Source organism: Delphinus delphis, chromosome X (assembly GCF_949987515.2).
Source record: "Delphinus delphis chromosome X, mDelDel1.2, whole genome shotgun sequence".
Taxonomy (NCBI): Eukaryota; Metazoa; Chordata; class Mammalia; order Artiodactyla; family Delphinidae; genus Delphinus; species Delphinus delphis.
Genome location: NC_082704.1, coordinates 22,604,011 through 22,626,031, shown reverse-complemented (window position 1 = coordinate 22,626,031; position 22,021 = coordinate 22,604,011). Strand labels below are relative to the sequence as shown.

The 22,021-nt window shown below is 40.2% G+C and overlaps 1 protein-coding gene across 8 annotated transcripts in view; it reads right to left on the bottom strand.

Moving 5' to 3' along the window:
* TENM1 (teneurin transmembrane protein 1) overlaps positions 1-22,021 on the bottom strand; it is a 799,512-nt gene that overhangs the window by 107,129 nt on the left and 670,362 nt on the right. For 6 of the 8 annotated variants that reach the window (XM_060002255.1, XM_060002259.1, XM_060002260.1 and 3 more), the window contains 4 exons: positions 21,520-21,663; positions 13,829-14,078; positions 5,631-5,651; positions 216-448 (listed from right to left, as the gene is read on the bottom strand). In XM_060002255.1, the coding sequence (XP_059858238.1) occupies positions 216-448; positions 5,631-5,651; positions 13,829-14,078; positions 21,520-21,663 (648 nt within the window). The remainder of the gene's footprint in view (positions 1-215; positions 449-5,630; positions 5,652-13,828; positions 14,079-21,519; positions 21,664-22,021) is intronic. The other 2 variants (XM_060002258.1, XM_060002261.1) reach the window with 1 other exon arrangement.

Here is a 22,021-nt window from a genome sequence, read left to right as displayed (position 1 = left end):
AAAGAAGCATTCCAATATTTTAATAACAGTTATGACTATACTAATGCATATTGGCTAAAAATTAGTCCTGGGTGTGCCTATCTTCCGAGATAGACTTCAGAGATGATGTCTGTCAGAGGTACATTGGGACGGATGGACTACAGTGTGATAACAATCTTAGGATTCTGCCAAGTCAAATGAAACGTTTAGATAACCAAAGGATTTTTTATTTTTACCTCGAGGGCTGTTCAGTGAAGCTTCCGATGCTCTCCCTCCATCTCCACAGTGACTCTGGTCAAAGGGAAGGCACTGATCTCCTGTTCCTGCCACCACTTCAAAATTCTTGGACAAGTCTTTTGTTTCCACAAGAGATTTCAACTTGTAGACTTTTCGGGTATTGGTGTCTGATAGATAAAGTGATTCAGACACAGGGTCCATAGCCAGATAGTATTTGTGAGCAGGACTTGTGCTAAGGAAGAGAAAAGTAAAGTTATTCAAAGCAATTTGTTCAGCATACACTCCCTGGGGTCTGCCTTTTGTCACAAATGGAAAATTCTCTTAAGAGATAAAAGAATTAATGTATCTTCCTTATGTATCGAGCCGATAGGTACCTCTTTGTTTTTCTAGTAATGGGTCTGGGATTAAAAAATAATTCAGTGCGTACTGCTAACCTGTAATGTTCCTGATATTCCAATACCGTCCATTTGGGGGTAGAGAAAGAAGCAGAAGATAGAAAATCCCAGGAGATCCTTTTTCTCATACATACCTTTCATACCCCCCTCAGTTCTCCAATTACCTACTAGATGACTGCCTGGATGTCTAAGTCACCTCAAACTCAACAAATCCAAAACAGAAGTTATTCTCTTCCTGCCTTCCCCATCCTTCAAAAACCTACTTCTTGTCTTCTGGGCTTCCTGCCTCACTTGCAGTCACTACTGTCATCCCAGGGTGCTGCTGGAAATTGAAAGGCATGTACAAAAAGGGAGGAGTGTGTCTTAGGGAGGGCTGTGCTGGAGATACTCTTCCACTCCAAGCTTCCTTTTGTTAGCTGACCACCGTACTTCTCTAATACACTTTTTCTTTTTCAGGACATAACAGAAGTGATCATATTTGACCTTGTCTTGGTTATAATTAAAATCATCCGTACCTCCAAAAGGTGACACTCAAGTTACCTTGATCGGATTTTGGTATTCCTGAAACTCTTCAGTTCCATATTTTACATAGGATCTTGTGTTATTTTTATCTGCATACGTGGCTGAGCTCATTCATTAGTTTTGACTATTCCTAATATCATTTTTCCAATAGCTGCAGGAACTTTGGTTTGGGGGACATTTTGCTTGAACTTAAGGTTCCTGTACTGCTGATATCACCCAAGCTCCCAACATGGAAGTCTAACCCTTACTCTCCCCTTTTCTCTCCACATTGTGCCTAATTGTGCCTGAAAACAAGCTTTCAGAAGCTTTGTCCCTCCTGCCATCACATTAGTTCTAACTCTTATCATCTGTGGCCTGGAATATTTTCTATAGTCCTGCCCATAGGAGGTGTTTTTGAAATCTTAAATCCATTTTTCCCCCATACTGACTCCAGGGTTATTCTGATCATTTGGTTCCCATCTTTAAAAACTGTACAAACTTTTAAATGTTCCTTAGTGTGGTGCACATTCCTTTCTTCACTTAGTAATTAATTCTCTTTAACCTTTTAAGGCTTTACTCAGGCATCATCTTCTGAAGAAAGCCTTCCGGAAATGTCTAGGCTCGGTTATTTGCACTATGCTTACCTCTATTCTCGGGAATCACACATCATATTACTTTTTTAAAAATGTATTGGTATGCCCCAGTAAACCATGAGAGCTTGGAGGAGAGTAATCTTGTCTTATCTCTAACGTGCTCACTGCACAGCACTCTGCCTCACACCCAATGGTCTAAGCCAGAAACCAGAAGCCATTCTTTACTGCTCCTTCTTTCCGCCGTTCCCCATATCCAGTAAAACATCATTAAAAAAAAATTCTACCTCCTAAACTCTTTTCCAATCTGCCCACTTCTCTTTATCTCCACCGTCATTAGTCCTGACATCTCTCAGCTGCACTCCTTGCTTGGTAATACCATTTCTGTATTGTGGATTTATTCAAGTCATTCAGAAGTATTTACTAAGTGCAAACAATGTGCCAAGGAACTGTGCTATGGTCTGGAGACCTACCTGTGTGCCCAATACAGCCCCTTGCTGCATGGAACTCACAGTCTAGTGGGGGAGTCAGATCAGTAAATAGGCTATGACTGTCATAAATCCAAGTGTTACAACAGAAGAAGAAAGGGAGAGAAATGAGCAGATAGGAGGGACACGTGACCTAGCAGCAGCTATCACATTGTATTAGCATTATTGTTTTAAATTATGAAGTCCATACTTTACTCCTATTTCCTTAGTTTTTAATTAATATCCTTTTTCTGTTTCAGGATTCCACCTAGGATACCAAGTTATATTTAGTCTTCGTCTCCTTAGGCTCCCCTGGGCTGTGACAGTTTCTTAGACTTCCCTTGTTTTTGATGACCCTGATAGTTTTAAGGAGTACAGGTCAGATATTGTGTAGGATGCCCCCACGGCATCGTTGTCTGATTTTTCTTTTTTCTCATAGTTAGACAGCGACTACAGGTTTTGGGGAGGAAGACCACAAGGGTAAAGTGCCATTCTCATCAAATCAAATCAAGGGTAGTAATATCAACATGACTTACTGTTGATGTTGACCTCGATCGCCTGGCTGAGGTAGTGTTTGTCAAGTTTCTCCTCTGCAAATTTACTTTCTCTCTTACTTTCCACATTGTATTCTTTGGAAGGAAGTCATTCTGCCAAGGCAACACTTAAGGAGTAGGGAGTTATACTCCACCTCCTTGAGGGTCGAGTAGCTACATAAATTATTTGGAGTTCTTCTGCATGAGAACCTTATCTTTTCTCCTCCATTTATTTATGAACTCAACCATTTATTTATATCAGTATGGACTCATGGATATTTGCTTTATACTTTGCATTAAACTCCAATGTGACTTTATTTTGTTGCTCAAATTGTTCCAGCTTTAGCCATTGGGAGTTCTTTCTGTGGGCTTATGTGCCCCTCATAAACCCCCATCAATGTCGGTGCGTTTTGGTTTTTTTTGAGCACTTCCTTACTTTCTGGAAGTACAAGATGTTGCAGGCTCATCTTGTATAATCCCTGCTCCAGGACTGGAACGAATCATTTCTCCAAGGACCCCTGGTTCCTTTCATTGAAGAATGGTATTAGAAACTGAGATCTGAGTGCTGGGTGTAAGCACTATTTTTTCCACATCTCTCTCTCTCCAGATACACTGTGAACTCTTTGCAGGAAAGAACATTATTCCGCTCTCTACCTCGGTGCCAACAGAGGGTCTGACAGGGTTGATGTTCAGGAAGTGCTGAACTAAACTGCAGGACATGAAACTAACTAAGACATAGAGGAGTTCGGGCCTTGGCTACTTAGCCAAGCAAAATGGAGGGGAGAAGGTCATTAGAATAATTAAGATACTCTTAAGGACTGGCATGTTCCTGATTGTATTTGTAATTGCATTTGCCCTCTAAGCATATTTATATTAATGATAGTAAGGCTGGCAAATACTGATTTGAGACCCAGTTTATGGTTTTAATTGGAAAAAAATCAAATCCAATCGGAATACTTGATTTTTTTCTACTTACCTTCATCAAATAAGAGAATCCGGTAGATTCCAGGGACATCTTCAACCCTGGAACCACCATGACAGCTGCTGTAAATAAACTGTAAAGGGTCCCAACAGATTCCAGAATTGATTTGGCAGTCATATCAGACAAAGCATCTCTGTAGCAAAGACTGCTTAAATAGGGGTTTGAGTAAAAGTTTTGACATATTTACTTGCACTTTTTGCCTTCAGAATAAAATTTTTCCAGTGCCCTTCGATCTTTCTAGAATACAGAAGGGGTCACAACCCTTCCCTGAAATAACCTTCAATACTTTGGTAGCCAGTCTGTGGAAGTTTCAACTGAGCCAGATCAATCATGTTTTGTTTAGGAGAAGTCCATAGGCTATTTTTCCAAGAGAAATGTTACTTGCACAAAAGCACTTTGGAATGCATTCCATTCATTTACTATCGAATATCCCCTATGTGCCTGTGAGGGAAGTTGGAATTATCATTCTTCTCAAACCTCAGCTGGGGAAACCCAGACACATAGAAGGCTCGCCCAAGGTCACCAACAAGCCTGTGCTTGGACTAATATTAGATTAGATCATATGTGACTCTGTATGCAAAATAAATACCTACAAGAATAGTCTTGTTCTGAAAGTGGCAAAAAAACAAAAAAATCAGCGTTACTGTCTTCTTCTAACTATGTTGCTCAGCGAGGCTGTTCTCAAACTTTGCACACTGGCCTTTAGAAAACAGAACAGCCCAACGCACCAAATTCAAATCTGATGGTTATTTTCTTGACAGCCAACAGTCAGGAAGGTCTCCAATATTGAGATGTAATTTCTTGCCATTTCATGCCATTTCCCAAGTGCACGTCAGCTCTTTTGAGATTGTTTCTTTCTACTTTGTGGAAACATGCCAAACCTGAGAAAGAAAAACCACTGGACTACATTCCAATTTGTTCTAATCCCTTGTGTCTAAACGCGTATTGCAATTTGAGATACGTGAAGATTTCTCTTACAACTTCAGTGTTGTTACACTTATTGTCACCTTCTGGTTCGTTTTATATTCAAGCAATGCCCTTCAACTTAGCAAAGATCCCTTCATTCATGCTAGTTAAAATCACACAGATTGTTAAATGGGCAATTAATGCTTATAATTAACACTGGGCAACATTTTCCCAGAAAGCAATTTGATAACCAATTTAATTTGCTTAAGGAATCAGTTATGCCAAAGTAGCAAGGCTGATCTTGTGCACTGGTATTTAGGAAGTGGCATCTCCCAAACAAAATCCAAGTTACAAACCCTACCAGCGCCATTTTGATGACAATTGGCATTTGAAAGTGAACAAATTCAATTTTCTCCTTTGCAATTTCAGGTAATGTAGAACAGTTTTGACAAGTGTAATGCATAAACAAATTGAATACAAATACTCATTATGACTAATTTCAGAGTTATGTGCCCTTGTCAGTAAATGGTCAGTTTAAAGTTTATTATTTTTTTGGTGGGATAAAATAGAAACCATGAGGTCACATAAGAGGAAAATGGAAAAATCTTATTCAAGAAGGTCATCATGGGCACTCTCTCTTAATACACACGTCAACTACATTCCTGGAAGCAGGAAGATTGCTGTGCTACCTCTCTCTCTACCTGCAACTTGAAAACATCGAATCTATTTGAACTTACAGACTCACTTGTGATATCACCTAAGGAAAACATAAGCCTGAAAGTTTTGCTTTCCCATGAAGTACTGAACGGCCAGCTTTCACTTATCTTGTTTTCTTTTTGGTATATTTTGATCCTCCAGCAAATTCCCACTTAGTGGAGCTCTCTCCTTTTGGAAGACACTTACCTGAGTTATAACTTCCAAGTTCATGTTCACATTATGCCTTTAACCTTACTTAAGAAGTTTCCCTGTTAGCGCATTATTAGGAGGTGGCGTCTTAGGCAAGAAGGGGCATTAGGTAGCCACCCATGTGATTTGCTTACCTATGTCTGGTATCTCTGTTTCTAGGGTGCACAAGGTATCCACGAGTGGCAAGTAAAAGCAAACAGAGAGTCATCAGTGTCATTCAACAAGCCAAACCTAACCAGACACACCTATTCAATTCCTAACTCAGCTTGTGGCTATTAGAGGGACTCCACAGGGATCACTTAGATGTGCAAGCCAATCCCTCCAGATGTGGACCCAATCCCTCCAGGCTGCTCCTCCTAAAATGGTGTCAAGGTGACTGAATATCCTGCTTGGTGGGTGGGCAAAGCTCTAAGGCAGTTTTTTCAAAAAGTTCACTCGGGACCGTTTTCATCGGAATCGGTTGGGTTCTTGCCACATACGCAGTTTCCTGGGGCTCTCCCCAGTCATATGAATCAGGACCTTGAAGTGGGAGTGGAATTCCCAGGAATTCCATTTTGAACGAACTCAGGTGGTGATTCTGATGCAGAATAAGGTTTAAGGACCACTAGGCTAGGTTTTGAAGAAGCAGCCACTGCAAAGGGTCTGACTGTTCTAGGCTCTATTTTGTTTTTGTTTTTTTGAATTTTATTTTATTTATTTTTTAATACAGCAGGTTCTTATTAGTTATTTTGAAAGCCACTTTATCAAAATGCAAACTCTTTCATTATCAAGTCTTGCGTGCAACAGACATCCCAAACCCAACTTTAAGCCACTTATATGATTGCAGAGATAAGACAGGGACATGTCTTGTGAACATTAGCACATTATTTAGCAATATTAAACAATTTAACAAATTGAAAGTATAAAAGTTTTCTCTTCGACCATGATAGAATGTCCCTGGCATCAAAACTGCTGCCTCAAAATAGCTTCAATAAAACACCATTTACATCAAACTCCTAGGGCCTTGTGTTGTCCAGTTATCCATGCACCAAGGGGGCAACCGGGGTGGGCAAAACAGAACTATGTCAGAAGCAGCAGAACGCTTCGGGGAGCCCCTGATCTGTAAGCCTCTTGGCACAGGGCACTGCCTAGGCTATTTCACTCTGCGACCTGGTATGGGTCTTCTCACCCCGGGAGCGCAGTTCGTGGACAGGCCTGACTTTGGGTCAAATCTACCCAGAATTAAAAGGCTATAATCATCTGTGAAATATAGTCATTTAAATTTTAAAATCCTTTTAAACCTGGCCCTTATGTCATTTTGAAAAATATGAAGATAACAAATCTTTTTATCTAAACTAGAAAATGTTCTTATTCTTTGGAACATCAGGAAAGAAGAAAAGATACAAAATGATTTCTTTTGAAGCCATCTGCAACTACTGATTCAAGTCTTTCTAAAGAGAATCTTTCTGGGATTTTACTAGTTGGGTTATGGTGAGGATCCACTGACTTTTCTGTTTCATGGGGCCACCTCAAAAGGGTGGGTATCCCCTGGGTTGACACAAAAGATCAAAAGGTAAGGGTGGGGAGATGTGATTAGAAATCTGGCCCCAGACATTTGAACCTCTTTGAGTTTTTTTTGTCTTCAGACACTTCCTTGTTTTCATGGTCTCTAAATTACAGGCTGAGTGTGCTTGAGGCTGGCTCTAATCACCATTACAGGGTTGATCTTCCTGAAGGAAGCTGAGTTGTAAAAATACTAAAAGGATCTCATTAAAGCAATGGTTTCGTCTACCACAGAGTCTCATGGTACAGAACCATTTGTGTGGCTACAAAGGGTTCTGAAATTCTTAGGTGATGGCAAGGTGTGGGGAGGGGGATGGTCTGAGTTTCTTGCAGCTTCTTCTGATCCTGCCAATAATGTCACTGTGAATTTGGAAAGATGTCCCATATTATGCAGAACAGCTTCTCTCGTTAGCATCTCAGAGGGAGGAAGTGAAAATGACGGAATTTATTTCCAGTGTGTGACCTTGTTCTGTCCCAGAATTACTTTTAGTTAAAGATTTAGGATTGAGCTACCACCAAAGTCGGTCTGCTGTCTAGCTGGCAATGGACTGCATGCTGAGGTGTCAGCGTGTGAGCGCTTCACAAGTGCCTGGGCCCATCGGCGGGCATCACCACCTGGCAACTGACTGACTTGAAGCTTGCGGTGAGTTCGGAGAAAGGAGTGGAATGGCGAATCTTTTTAGAGCAATAAATGCTCCTGATGGTAGGACCTTTAAGTAGATCTTTGATTTTGTTCAGGACCTACATGATTAAAAGGGCTGTCTATTCTTTTTTAATTGAAAACTTTTTATTGAGATATAATTCACAAACCATAAAATTCACGCTTCTAAAAAGTGCAATTCAGCAGTTTCCAGTACATTCATAGAGTTGTGCAACCATCACTATCACTGAATTCCAGAACATTTTCATCATCCCATGAGGAAACCCCGTGCCCATCAGCAGTCGTTCCCCATTTCCCCGGCTCCCCCAGCCCCAGGCAACCATTAATCTGCTTTCTGCCTCTATGGATTTGCTTATTCTGGACATTTCGTATGAACAGAATCATATAATACGTATCCTTTTGTGTCTGGTTTCTTTCACTTAGCATCACTTCTGACCTATTCTTTATATATTCAGTGAGGTGGGGGATGGAGAAAAAAGGGACATGCCAACTTCGGAGGTGCTGTCTCGTGACCAGTCGTGGCCTGCTCTGTGTTGGTTGCAGCACTTTGCTTGTTCTTCATGCTGTTTTCAGCTTCTTCCCTCATACGTAGCCAGAAATATCTGAAGTCAAAGAACGAACTTCCCTGCCTGCTCATCGTCCCATGGTAGTCTTCCTTTGAAGACCGAGTTCCCACTCCTGCCACTCGTTGACTTCTTAGATCTTCCAACTTCAGCAAACCCTCATCTAAGACTGTCCTCATTCTCTGGCTCTGTCCCTTGGCCTTATCTCAACTTACCTGTCTTGTGTTTAGGGTCCTGCTTTCAGCTAGCAGTTCGTTTGAAAAGCAGTCTCACAAACGAATCCATGCCCAGGGATTAATGATGACTTTAGCTTGATGGGTCATTCTAACACAGGTTCCTGTGTTGGGGACTCTTGGAGAGGCAATGTCTCAACTCAGAGGAACACATTTCTTAGAGTGGAAATTGGGGCACTGTGGAAGGCCAGCGAAGATGTTTTGGGGTGACGTAAAGGGAGCCTTTGAGTGTCAATGTTAATACATGAGATTACACTGGGAAGGTAACCACCTATTTCATCTACGTGTAGTTTGTTTCTGTCTTTGTAGCTCCAGCGCTGCTGACAAGAGGAAGGTTCTTGGTCACTTCTCAGATATTTTCAAAGCCCTCACAGTCCACATTCCATATGCCCCTCAGCATGCTAACTGCCCCTAAATGGGTGCTATTCCAGTTCTACTCAATACCTAGTCAATGACAGGAGTTGAGTCCTGAGAACAATGTAGGAAATATTCACCAGTCACTGTAAAAGAAACAGTAACATCTCAAGAGAAATTTTCATGTCACATTGACATTTGTCAAGTCCAAATTACTCAAGGTACCAAGAAGCATCTGCCAGGCTCTTACTGTTTTTTCTTTCTTTCATTTTTAATGAAAGGACAAAATAAATATCTGGAGAATAACAGCATCTTGAAGAATAACAGCATGAGGTTTTTATAAAGGATAAGTCATTTCCAGTTATGCTTAATAAGTTTTCTAATAGATTCATGAAATTAGAAGATGAGAGGGGAGCAAGAGGATATTCATACTTAAATTCTTGCAAAGCACTTGACATGGTGTCTCCTGTTTTTACTTATATAACTATCCATGTAAGTTTTAGAAAACTGAAAAATGACCCTGAGGCCATAATCAAAGGAAGAGGAAACAGAGCCATTAATTGATGAGAAATAGTTGAAGGACTTGGGGATGTAGAGAATGAAGAAGAGAAAGCTCAGGAACCTATGGTAATCTGTCTTTACACTTGTGAAAGTTTCTCAGGTAAACAAGGGAAGTGGCTTCTGTGCTTCAGATGTTAACATTTGCCACTACTGAGTGGATGTTTCATGAAGACAATATAAGGAAGAATTTTCAACAGAGCATTCCAAAGATGCAGTGGACTGTCTAGAGAGATACGTAAGTTTTCTGTTATTGAAAAGGATCAAACAAAGTAGAGATGATCAACCGTCAGGGATGCAGTGGGCACTACGTTGTACCAGATACCTCCATGGACTCTTTCTATCGCTAAGCTCACAAATCTGTGATATCACTTCTGCGTTACTGAAATATGTGTGTGTGTTTAAAATTTTAACACGAGAAGCAAGTCACTAGGGATACCTAGGCCTAAACTATCTCATATGGAAATAAATCTATCTTAAAAAAAAATCTTCACAGAATGTATTTTTGAGACTCCCTCGGGATTAATCGCATGATCTTATAAGCTTCCCTTCTTTATTATTTTATCTCAATTTCTCACTGGAAGGAAGCACTAAGATGTATATGTGCAGATGACATCTGCAGTAAACAGGCAAAGGGATACTATATACTTAAATAACAAGAAATAATATTGGTGTTCTTGGCATGTTGCTAATAATAATCACATAACTGACTTTTCCTTACCCTCCCCATTCAGCCAATGGGGGATCAGCTTGAGGAAATAAATGATCATCCAACAATGAAAATGAAATTATTTTTGAGGTCAGATGAAAGAAACTCAATTGGGGACAGTTTGGATCGGTAGAGCTGAGAGGAAAAATCTATAGTCTTCTAATCTTTGAAATGTCAAGGGGCATCTAGAATTGTTCAATGTGGCCCAAAATGGAACAAGAGGATGAAAGAGAAGGAAATCTAGAAGGGCAACCAGTAGGAGCAAGCTTTATGTCCTCTCAAAATGTCATCAAACTCTGGGCTGAGAAGTACACATCTGTGGATCTTAAAACAAGTTAAACCGTATAAGACATGTAAGAGGATGCTCAAATATTAACGTGAAGCCAATTTTATAGATAGAAAAGTAGAAAACAGAGTAGTTAAGTTATATAATGAATAACCTGACAGAGAGTGAAGATCTAGAATGTTCTGTATCCCTTTCTGTAACAACTTGTTGACGATATTGCTCTTTCATTCACAGCTTTAAATGCAACTAATAACATAATGACTATATATAGTCTGTGTTTCCAAGGAAACAGATGACTCAACCAAATAAAATGACTAATATGCACTGGAGGGGGGGTAATTAAATTAACTGATTTTAACATCAACCAAAAACTGGTACAAAATGAAGTTTCTGTCTATCTACAGTAGAATTCAATGAACATTATGGTTGTTAAGCTAGCAAAGCCCCTTATATCAACTTATTTCTCCCCAGGAAGTTTAAGCCTGGAAAAGTTACAAAGCAAATATAAAAATTCACCAATTGTATGTGAAAGATGCAATGTGTACAGTATAGGCTACCGATCAGGATAGATACTTTTTTTAAAGAAGTGAATCTAATAAGAGCTATATTAGTTTCTGAGGAAACATGACAGATAATGTTTGCTGTCACAGACTGGGTGGATGGTATTGACTGCAGTCAAATAGGGAGTTACCTGTTAATTAGGTCAAAATGATCATATATATATATATTCAATCAGCTTATTCCTCCGATGGCCAGTCAGAGGAGTGTCGGAGTAGAGAAGGAAGAACTATTTTTTTCTTCTTGAACCTAATGCAGGGAATCTTAACCATGAGTCTATGAAAGGGCTTCATCCACAGGAGGGGGGAATGTGGGGAGAGGGAAAATATGTGACCCCTGAATTTTTTGTGAATGTTTTTTTCTGGGGAGAAGGCACATAACATACAATAGATTCTCAAAAAAATCTGAGAATTTTACAAAAGAATGTTAGGGGGCTTCCCTGGTGGCGCAGTGGTTGAGAGTCGCCCTGCCGATGCAGGGGACACGGGTTCGTGCCCCGGTCCGGGAAGATCCCACATGCCGCGGAGCGGCTGGGCCCGTGAGCCATGGCCGCTGAGCCTGTGTGTCTGGAGCCTGTGCTCCGCAACGGGAGAGGCCACAACAGTGAGAGGCCCGCGTACAGAAAAAAAGAATGTTAGGAAGAATTGCTCTACAGGAAGTCAGCTCAGAAGAGTCAGCTAGGGAGACTCAGGCTAAGTGAGAGCCTGGGTGTATGAGCTCATGGTGTGCACTCGCCTATGCATTTGAAGAGCTGTGACAGTGAGAGAGAGCAGTGTTTTGGAGTAAGAAGGAATAGAGGGATTGGAAAATACTTCACGCCATCAGAAATGAATTTTCCTTTATACTGAGAAAATCACTGCAATTAGGGTCCAAGTTATTCTACTTTAGTCTTCAAATGACTTTGTGTTGAAGGTCATAAGGTACTTTGGACTAAAATTCAAATTTGTGAACCGTTAAGGATCCTTGACGAGGGAGAATCTCCTTGATGAATGACAATTGCTCCACCTTAGGTAAATTTGCATTTAAATTACAACGGAAGGGACTAAATTTAGCTGGGTTTTCTTTTTTGTTTTTATAGATAATCCCATGGCTTTTTCCTCTGAGGAGTTAGCTATATAGGGGCTAGCTATATAGGTTTTATAGGGTTGGCTATATAGGGTCAGCAAGACAAGGTCTCTGTCTACCCGATGGCCAAGATCTGCATGCCTGGAAATATTCAGATGGTGAATGAATTGTTCAGTGCTCCACCCATGTTCGGCATCAGGTGGACAGAACTTCCCTAGGATTTTGAAAACAACATAGAATGTTGTATAAAACATTTGCAAATCCAGGCATACAGCCATCTTGGCCTTCCTTATTGACTTTCCAGTAAGTAGGTACCCAAAGGGATATAGTGCTTGTAATGACAAATCCTGGTGAGGTATGACGTCCCGAGGTACATGAACATTTGATTAGGGCAGGGTGCTATGAATTAGTACCTCTCTAGACTCTGTAGATGTGCTTTATCTTTATAAAATCTTAATTTTACAATCTATTTTTTTATCAGTCAAGGGATTTAACAGCTTTGTTCTCTATGACAGCGTTTGCAATTATAATTAAGAAATGTATTAAAACTGGAGTGAATTAATGTGAAAAATGGATGGGGGCTTGGGACTAGAAGATTTCCCCAGCTAGCTATGAAAGACTAACTCAGTCTGAGAAACGGGAGGTAGATTCCAAAGCAAAGCACGAGAATCTGAAAAATTTCGAGGACTGTCCTTATGTATTCAAATTTCCACGTTTGTGTCAACATGAGTATTAAATGAAAATGACCCAAGATTTTGCATGTGCTTTCACTGGTCTTGACTGTGCTTCCATACATACAAGTTGTTCCATCATTGTCTCTATTCTCCCAGTCACTACTTTTCAGGTCAATGAGGTGATGAATGAGGCAAGAACTGTTTTGTGGAATAGTTTATAGAGTGGCGCCAAAGTCTTCTGGAACATAGGGAAATTTTCAGCCTAATGCCCTGAAGGCATGTGTCAGGGATAAAGCTGTGATAACCAATGAGAAGAAAGGCTCTACCAGTTTACCCAGGGAAAGGGAAACAGGTCTGTTTATCTCTACTGGGATGAGAGAGGATGTTTTCCTTTTCTAGGACTCCAGGGGACATATATTTGGTCTTATATCCTTAGAAAGGGAGAAATAAAGCTGATTAAGCCATGGTCTATTTACTTGCTATCTTTGTGTAACTTCAAAATATGAAATACCAAAAGGTATGAATTCCTTTCAAAAGGTGCCAAAATACTTTGTACTCTCAAGAAAATTCCTAAAACAGAGGAAGAAAGCCTAAAGATGAATGCTTTAATCATTTTTTCCAATGGATTAGAGCTTTTAAGGATAAAAAAGTAATCCTTCCTCAAAATGTCACACAAACACAGACGGCAATTTTCCTTTTGATGAACTGATGACTTCAAAAGACTGGACCTGGAGAACTTAGAAAATTTAGCCTTTTGGATTTGACAACACCTCTACCTGCTAGAATGAATACTAGATATTTCTGATCAGTCTTCATAGTGGCCAGAGCACGGGTTGAGTGACTTACCTGAGCACTCAGAAGTACTGAGATCCACGTCAGTGACAGGAATGCACCCAGGGAAGGCCACACATACAGCGATGTCAACACTTCCTGGTTCTCCAAAGCAGTGCTCAAAGGTTTCTTCAAGTACGAGTAGCCATGGTGACCCTATTCCTGCATCTTAGCTCAGTACTACAATATGGGCAACTGCATTTTCTGCTCCTTCTGGCAATGCCTTGTCTCTTCCTGTTTTCTCATTCTTGCTTTTTCCTTATCCACTAAGCAAACACAGAGATTAGAGGAGACTTACCTTAATTCCAAAATACTAACGGAGTTTCCCGAGGGAAATATTCGCCTTACAAAATTGAAGTCACCAACATACACACTACCATCAGGGCCAGAAGCTAAGGCAACGGGAGCAAAGAGTTTGTTGTTGTGGGCGAGGCCATTGCAGTTGGTGCAGGCAACACTCCGTTGGTGTCCATTACCCATTATGGTTGATATGACTGGAGGCTGCTGGGAAATGAACATATTTTCTCCATTCCCTTTGTGTATGATTCCTAGATCCAAGGGAAAAAAAAAAAGAATTAAAAAAATTACCACACAGTATTCTCAGTGATATTTTAATTTCTCATTGTTCAAAGCAGGAAGGAGCGTTGGCCTGCTATAAAAGAACTTGAGAGTGAAGCGCATTGCCCCAGGTTTTAGTTAACTGCACAGCTACAACAAATGGCAGCATAACACTTTGCCTCAGTTTGCCCATCTGTGAAATGGAGTAATATACCCAGTCCTTTTAATGTTGATTCTAAATGCCTCAATGGAGCATTTAATGACTAACTTTTAATGATCTCCTGTTCACTTTGGGCTCTGTGAATCATCCATGGCTGATTTTTCATCTCTGGCTGGCTTTCTTCTGATGCCTGGCGCACACCTGTCTGACTTCAAACCACCCGCACTATGCAACGGCTTCGTGAAAAGGGAGTTATCAGTCAATTTAATATTAACCTTAGCAAAACACAATCAGGAAGGTAATCTACTTCTGTGAAAAGAAAAGAAATCATATTGCTAGAATGCACTTCAAAGATATAAGAAAAGGACTTGAATTTTCCACTCTTTTGGACCATATCTCACTATCATCAGTGCAGGAAATAGAGATACTGACTTATGAGAATGCTGGAAAATACTCTGCAGTCATTTTCTTTGGGCAATCTCATCCATTCCCACGGCTTTAACTCCCATCTCTCTATGCTGAAACTTTCTCCTGTCTAGTCTAGAGTTTTCACCTGACATGCAATTTCCTAGTAGATCTCTTTACTTGGATGCCTCACAGGTACCTCAAACTCAACAAATTGAACACTGAACTCGTTATTTTTATTTTATTTTATTTTTCTGCACTCCCCTACCAAACCCTCCTCCTCCTTCTGTGTTCCCCACTGATCTTCCGAGGTATCACTAGGCGTGTATTTACCCAAGTTGGGAATGTGGGCACCACTGTGGCTATTCTTTTCCTCACTCTCTAAACCTAATTAATTACTAAACCCCCATTGAGTCTATCTCCTAAAATATGTTGAACCAGTTTCATGGTCTCCGTTTCTACCACGACTGCTTTCGTTCAGTTTGTCTTAAATTCTGGGTCTCCTGGTCTCCATGCATACCCATCTCCAAACCACTGTCCACACTCCTGCCATAGAGATTATGTCAATCTGTGGCTGAAAACCTTTTAATAGTTCCATACCCTCTGTGGAGTAAGGGGTCCATTCCTTATTATTAAGGAATACAAAGCCCTTCATGATTTGGCGCTTGCCTCTTTCTTCAGCCTTCTGTCTCATCGCCCTCTCATGTGTATCCCGAGCTTCAGCTACAGCAAACTATTTACAAGTATTTTCACATGCTTCCATTCCTCTCTGCTTTTTAAAAAAAGTTATTTATTTATTTATGGCTGTGTCAGGTCTTTGTTGTGGCACGTGGGCTTCTCTCTAGTTGCCGTGCAGCATGTGGGATCTTAGATCCTCGACCAGGGATCGATCCCACGTCCCCTGCACTGGAAGGCAGATTCTTAACTGCTGGACCACCAGGGAAGTCCTTCCTCTCTGCTTTTGTACTTCGCTAGTCCCTCTATCCTGAACGCCTTCCTCATCTTGTTTGTTTGGGAAATTCTTACCTATCCTCCAAAGCTCAGCTCAGTTCTTCCCCAATGCTCTATCCAGCCAGAATTAGTTACTTCCTCCTCTGTATGTGCAGTTTTCCATAGCTCTGTTATAACACTTGACACATGTATGATACGGTTTTCACTACTTCTCTATCTTCCCCATTAGAACATGAGCTCCTTGAAGGCGCACCCTCTGTCTTACTCCTTCCTGCGTTTCAGCGCCCATCCCTGTGGCCAAGTTGTTATAAGTGCTCAGTAAATGTTGAAAATAAGCTTTGAGTCTCTTATAGTTTCCTTGTCCAAATTCCAATGATTTTGAAAACCTGCTGAGCCTGGGCAGAAAACCCAAGGAACAAGTACTGCTGTGCTAAATAGCTCAAGTCTGCCAGAATGAGCCAGGACAGGTATAAAAAAAAAAAAAAAAAAAGCCATGTGGTGAGAAGGCATGCCAATGTGTCAGGCTGAAGTAACTGACAGCAAATGAATGAATGCAGTTATCCTGTCCAGTCTTATTTTTTCTCCCATGACCCCTGCTATCTATCTCCTCGGACTACCTGTTACTCTCCCTAAACATTTCCTGAAATGTCTCCCTCGGTTTTCTTCCAACTTTTAGTCCCATAGTCCTACAATAGAAACTACTGATCACTCTGAAATAGGAACGTTGCTGGCAAAAATAGACAAGAGGGTAAAACACGCACAAAACCATGGCACCAAATATGAACCTAGAAGGGGCCTTCCAGGAAACAGAAATCCCATACTCATATAGCCTTTGCATTTCAAATCTAAAGTAATTTTACTTTCCCTCACAAGGTGATTTCTGGCTATTTTTTCAACATATGATCTGCAGGACCAGCTATGAGCTTATGCCCCAACAAATTGGTCTGTCATTGTAGAACCATGAGATAGATATCTTGAGGCTCACTACTTTCTTATTTATTTTATTAATAACTTTATTAGGCAGTAAAGAAATTTCTTAAGATTTAGAGTAGTTAATTAAGTTAGATTAATAGGATGGAATTTCATTTCTCAAAAAACACTTAATTGCAATGTGATCAATACTGCAATTTAAATGAATTGGGAGAAAGTGAATGAGAACTGGCATGACGGTTGCACAACATCATTGAAAAGAAATCTCCTGATGATCACTCACTGAATATCCTACCAATGAGACCATGATATGTTCTTTAATAAATGAGAAAACCAACTGTTTAGCATGTCAGTATTTCAGCAATGCACTACAGGGTATATCATTCAAAAATATTTCCAAGTATGGGCTTGGAAATAGCAGACTTGCTATTAACATCTATTTTCACAGATAGATCTCCATTTTTTTTATATTAATATAATGGTATAGTTAACAATTACCTTCAAAATGACATGTTATTACCAGGCTCCTGCCAATTTAAAAACTAAGATGGCTATTCCAAACCATTCTTCTAAGCCTGCAATTCTAAAACTCCTCTTTTCTATTAGAAAGCCCAGCACTCCATCAAAGAAGAAGAATGATTAAAGGAAATAAAACATAAGGCAATGTACTTTCTGATTACATCTCAACAATTGATGTCTTGCTTTCATGCAAGGTACTAAAGTGCCCGTGTACTGAAATTACCATTCCTGTTTAAAGCTGAAGCAATCAAAACAAAAATGGGCAAACCCCTTTTGTATTGCCCTGGAAAGATAGATCATTTTGAAGGGTGTTTTTGTTGTTTCAAGAATCTGTTTAACCTTCCATTACATAGAACCGGGGCATACCATCTAGCAACAATGATTTAACACCAATTCTTCTGCAAAAGGTTGCTTTGAAAAGATTTTGTTTATGTTCCTGGAAATCTTGATCAATTACTGCTGCCTCCTTTCCAGTTTATTCTGCCACACATGCTCATTTTGAAAACAGAATCAAATGATCCTGAGACTACGCACATTATTTATATGAAGGCCAACTTCCTGCTAAGGATTGCGTGTCTTGTTTACAGTCAACAAAGAAACCCCACTGGCTGGAGCCCTACAGCACATTTTAGATCTCCCCCAAGGTTTCCTTTCCTCTGCCAAAAAGTCAAGCCTGTTGTATAGTAAGTTAAGCATACTTTTAAACACACTACTCATACCTTCCTGCTACCTTGCTCAGAACTTCTTTTGAAGCTTATAAGTAAGTTTGAAATAAAAATTCCCCTTGGGAGCCAGTGAGTGGTGCTTTATGCTGATTTCAAAGAAGAAACCATTTTTCAGGCTTATGAACAACATGGGACCCAATACATATTTCTCTTAGGACTTGACTGAGAGGATATAAACACAAACTGGGAGATATGCCAACATGATCAATGGAAACTTACTTGTCCTCCCACTAAAACCATTTGCCAACAAACTACTGGCCTATCTTGGAAGCTAAGTTAAAGGAAATTCTTTATCCATTTCAGACAGATGACAATACCCAATTAGAACCCTGGATTGTTTTTTCTAATAATTTTAAACACTCAACTGGCATAATTTTAAAGAACTGATTTATCTTAAAAGAATAAATATGTACTCTCTGTAATCACTAAGAAGATGTATTTTGAAGGAATAATATTGAAAAACACAAGTTCCTAGTTGTTTTTTTTTTAATCTCACAGTGAAAGCAGGAACCATCTCCATATATCAGGCATAATATTTGGAAACAATGCTCCACAACCAATGGTTAATTGTCAGGTAAATACAATTGCTGCAACTGAAATGACAAATGGTCTGAAAACACTGCCTACTAGAAACTACCCGCTGCATAATGATTTTGGAGCCAAAGAAAAACTGCAGAATTGAATGGCAGCAGACATCCAATCTAATTACAGGTGTCTTTTTAACCAGCGAGAGGAAATTGGGGGAAGATAGATTCTTGTTTCTAATCTGCTATCTGTCTCAGATCAAAAAAGCGGGGTGCCTAAAGAGTTAGGCTCTGGCCTTAATCAGTCAGAAAAGACTGTCTGACCTGAGGGGGAAAGAGCATTGCTTTCTAATTGGTCCTCTCAAAGCTGCTCCTTCACACTTATCATTCCTGTTTCGAAAACTGCATTTATGGGTGGGATTTAGGTTCCGAAAATGTCCCAAGAGAGGTGTTCGTGTCCAAGGGCAGGCTGAAAGGCACTGGCAGAGCTGCCTTCAGATCTGTTTCCTGGCAAGTGTGACCAGTTCTTGGTGAGAAATACAATGTGCCTACAAATGAGATGATAAAATGAACAAATCTTCCTTTTAAAAAATCTATCTTAAGTAAGGTTTCTTTCTCAGAATAAAATTCTCAGAAAGAGACAGAAAGTAGATTTAGTGGGGTTGGGGTGAGTACAAGGGATCTTTTGGGGTGATAAAAACATTCTAAAACTCTGTGGTGGTGACGGCTGCACAACTCTACCATTTACTAAAAAGCATTGAAGTGTACACTTAAAATGGGTAAATTTTGTGGTGTATAAGTTATACTTCAGTAAGGCTGTTAAAAAGATTCCCAGAAATAACTTGGTTCCTATTACCTAAAAACCAATTACTGGTGAATTAGGGGTGAAAAGGACACATCTGTGGAAATCAGGGGGGCCCCTAAAGCCAACTCTCTGAATGGCTCCCCTCTGTTCTGAATTTTTAAACCTGGGTGAAGCAAATGGTAAGAGAATATAGGACTGGGAGCACACAGCTGGGGGCTGGATTGAGATCATTTCCACTTTGTGTTTAATGTCAATGACAGGCATTTGAAAGAGACAATCCATACGAGCCAATAAAAGTGAGTGGAAAAGAAACGGCTGCTTAAAATGTCAAACTCTTTCAAATCAAAACAAAAAACCTAATAATTTAATAAGTGGCATCTGCCCTTTCGTTTTTATACTTTTAAAACTGTGATTCTCCTTTTGACAACAGAAAAAAAGTTGATATTTTATATCCGTGCCTGAATCTTTGCTCTTAAAAAAACAAACAGTCGGAAGTGGAATTTGGGATCTTCCTTGAATGGGGGGAAGAAGGTATAACACGGGCATATAGCAATGGACTCCACCTTCAGGGCCCACACTGGGACTCTGGTAGGTGGTCTCATTCTGTGGTTGAAGCAAACCTGGTTAGCTTTGCCGATCAAAATTTCCCAGCCTGTGTGGCTGGTTGGATTGGTTGATTTAACTACGGTGCAAATGAATAAGACCATAGGTGTGATTATAAAACGGATCTCTTAGCCTTGGTCAGTTCATGGCCTTACAAGATAACCCGGCCTTAGCCAGCTATTTCACAAAGGTAAGAGGGATACAAGGGCAGCTGGATGGAAGGGTGTAGCTGCCTCATATATACATTCATTTCCCCAGTCCTGGAGAAATAACCCAAAGTACACGTTCTACTAAAGGTTGGTCAGAAGCTGCCTCTTCAGATGAAAAGGAATATGATTTCACAGTGAAAACTTACCAGTAGATGTTCAAATGACGCTGGATGGAAACACCAACGATTGGTTTCCCAGCAAAAGGAGGTGAAGTGACTTGGATGAAGCATTTATAACCAGGGTAGCAAAATCAGTTTGTCTGAGAGAAGCATGGACTTAAGGGCCACCTGTGGTCTCCTCTCCTGATTTATTTAACATTTAAATTACAAACTAGGAGAAAGCGACAGCAGGAAAAGTGGTACAAAGAAGGCAAAGGTTGAAGATGAGAGTGTCCTGATTCTCACTGCTGTTCCCTCTTTCCTAAGTCCAGGACTTAGGAGGCTTAAAACTAAGTGAAGTCCAGAGCTGTAGCCTTTTCCCAGATTCTTTCTCTTCTTCCCCTGCGTTCCTCTTACCTCTTTTTCTCTATTACCCATTACTGTCCCTTTACTCTACCCCTAGCTTCTTACTGCATATACTGACATTTATGTGGATAAAAAACTGGCGTAGAGAAAGAGCACATGGACAGCTCTTGGCCACTTACTGTGAGCCCTAGGGGAAAGTAACGTGACTCAGCTTCGGAGTCTTGATTTTTAAATGGGGTTAAGGCCACACTGCAGGGTGGTTGTGTTTAAAATGGGACAGAGTTCACTAAAACTCTTTGAAAACTGTATCACTTAGATTATTCATTAATTCTAAGATGCACATTTTGCTTCCTATTTTCACATCTCTGGAATAAGTATGTATCTTGCAATCAATGTGTGTCACTGTTTAATTGACACCGTTTTCCATAAAATAATGGTGTACTTATAATCGATGGTGTCTTAGATCATATGAAATACGGCAAATATTATTCCAATTTTTAGAAGTTGGTTACAATGTCAGATAAACTGGTTAATCACCTGGGATAGTGCAGTAATGACAGATGATTTTTTAAAAATAAATTTATTTATTTAATTTATTTTTGGCTGCACTGGGTCTTTGTTGCTGCGTGCGGGCTTTCTCTAGTTGCGGCGAGCGGGGGCTACGCTTCATTGCGGTGCGCGGTCTTCTCATTGTGGTGGCTTCTCTTGTTGCAGAGCACGGGCTCCAGGCGCGCGGGCTTCAGTAGTTGTGGCTCGCGGGCTCTAGAGCGCAGTCTCAGTAGTTGTGGTGCACGGGCTTAGTTGCTCCGTGGCGTGTGGGATCTTCCTGGACCAGGGCTCGAACCCATGTCACGTGCACTGGCAGACGGATTCTTAACCACTGCGCCACCAGGGAAGCCCCGACAGATGATTCTCAAAACCCAGTTTCATATTACTTTGTGAAGAGGTCTCACTCTACTAGCACTAATTTGAAATCAGATCCATTTGAAAAGAAATATAATGTGGTCATCTCTAGGTGGTGGACTTATAAGTACTTTTTTCCTTGTACTTTTCCAAATTTTCTGCAATAAGTATTACATATATACGTATATAGCACTAGGAAAATAGTATTAATAAATATCAAAAAATGTGCTTACCACTTTGAGGGTTCAAAATATGATGCTTATTCAATGACCAGCCTCCTAGGTTAGACGCATCCATCTCGAAACCTTGTAAGATAACAGTCCTTTTTTCCCAGAGAATAAAGTCGGGGCACATTTCATATTCATATCCCACAGACACTGCAAACAAAGAGTTAATAACACATTAGAACATTTAAAAAGATTTGCTTCATTTTTGCACTGGTTGGTAAACCTCTGGCTAACACATCTGCTATTGAATTCTGATTTGGGTTGAAATTTGATCACAAATACTTTTCACCTAGCATAGCATCGGGCATCCGAAAGTGACCAGTCAGTGCATATTGGATAAATATATGAATGAGTGACTCACTGAGGCTGTCATTAGGTATGCACCATATGTTTTGGACATCAAGCTTTAGTATGGGCTTTTGGGTAAAAGGCTGCGTTGTAAAACTGAAGAAATAAGCTCCCTGAAGGCTTAAGCTGTGGTCATACAATTTCTTTCTTTACCTTTGTA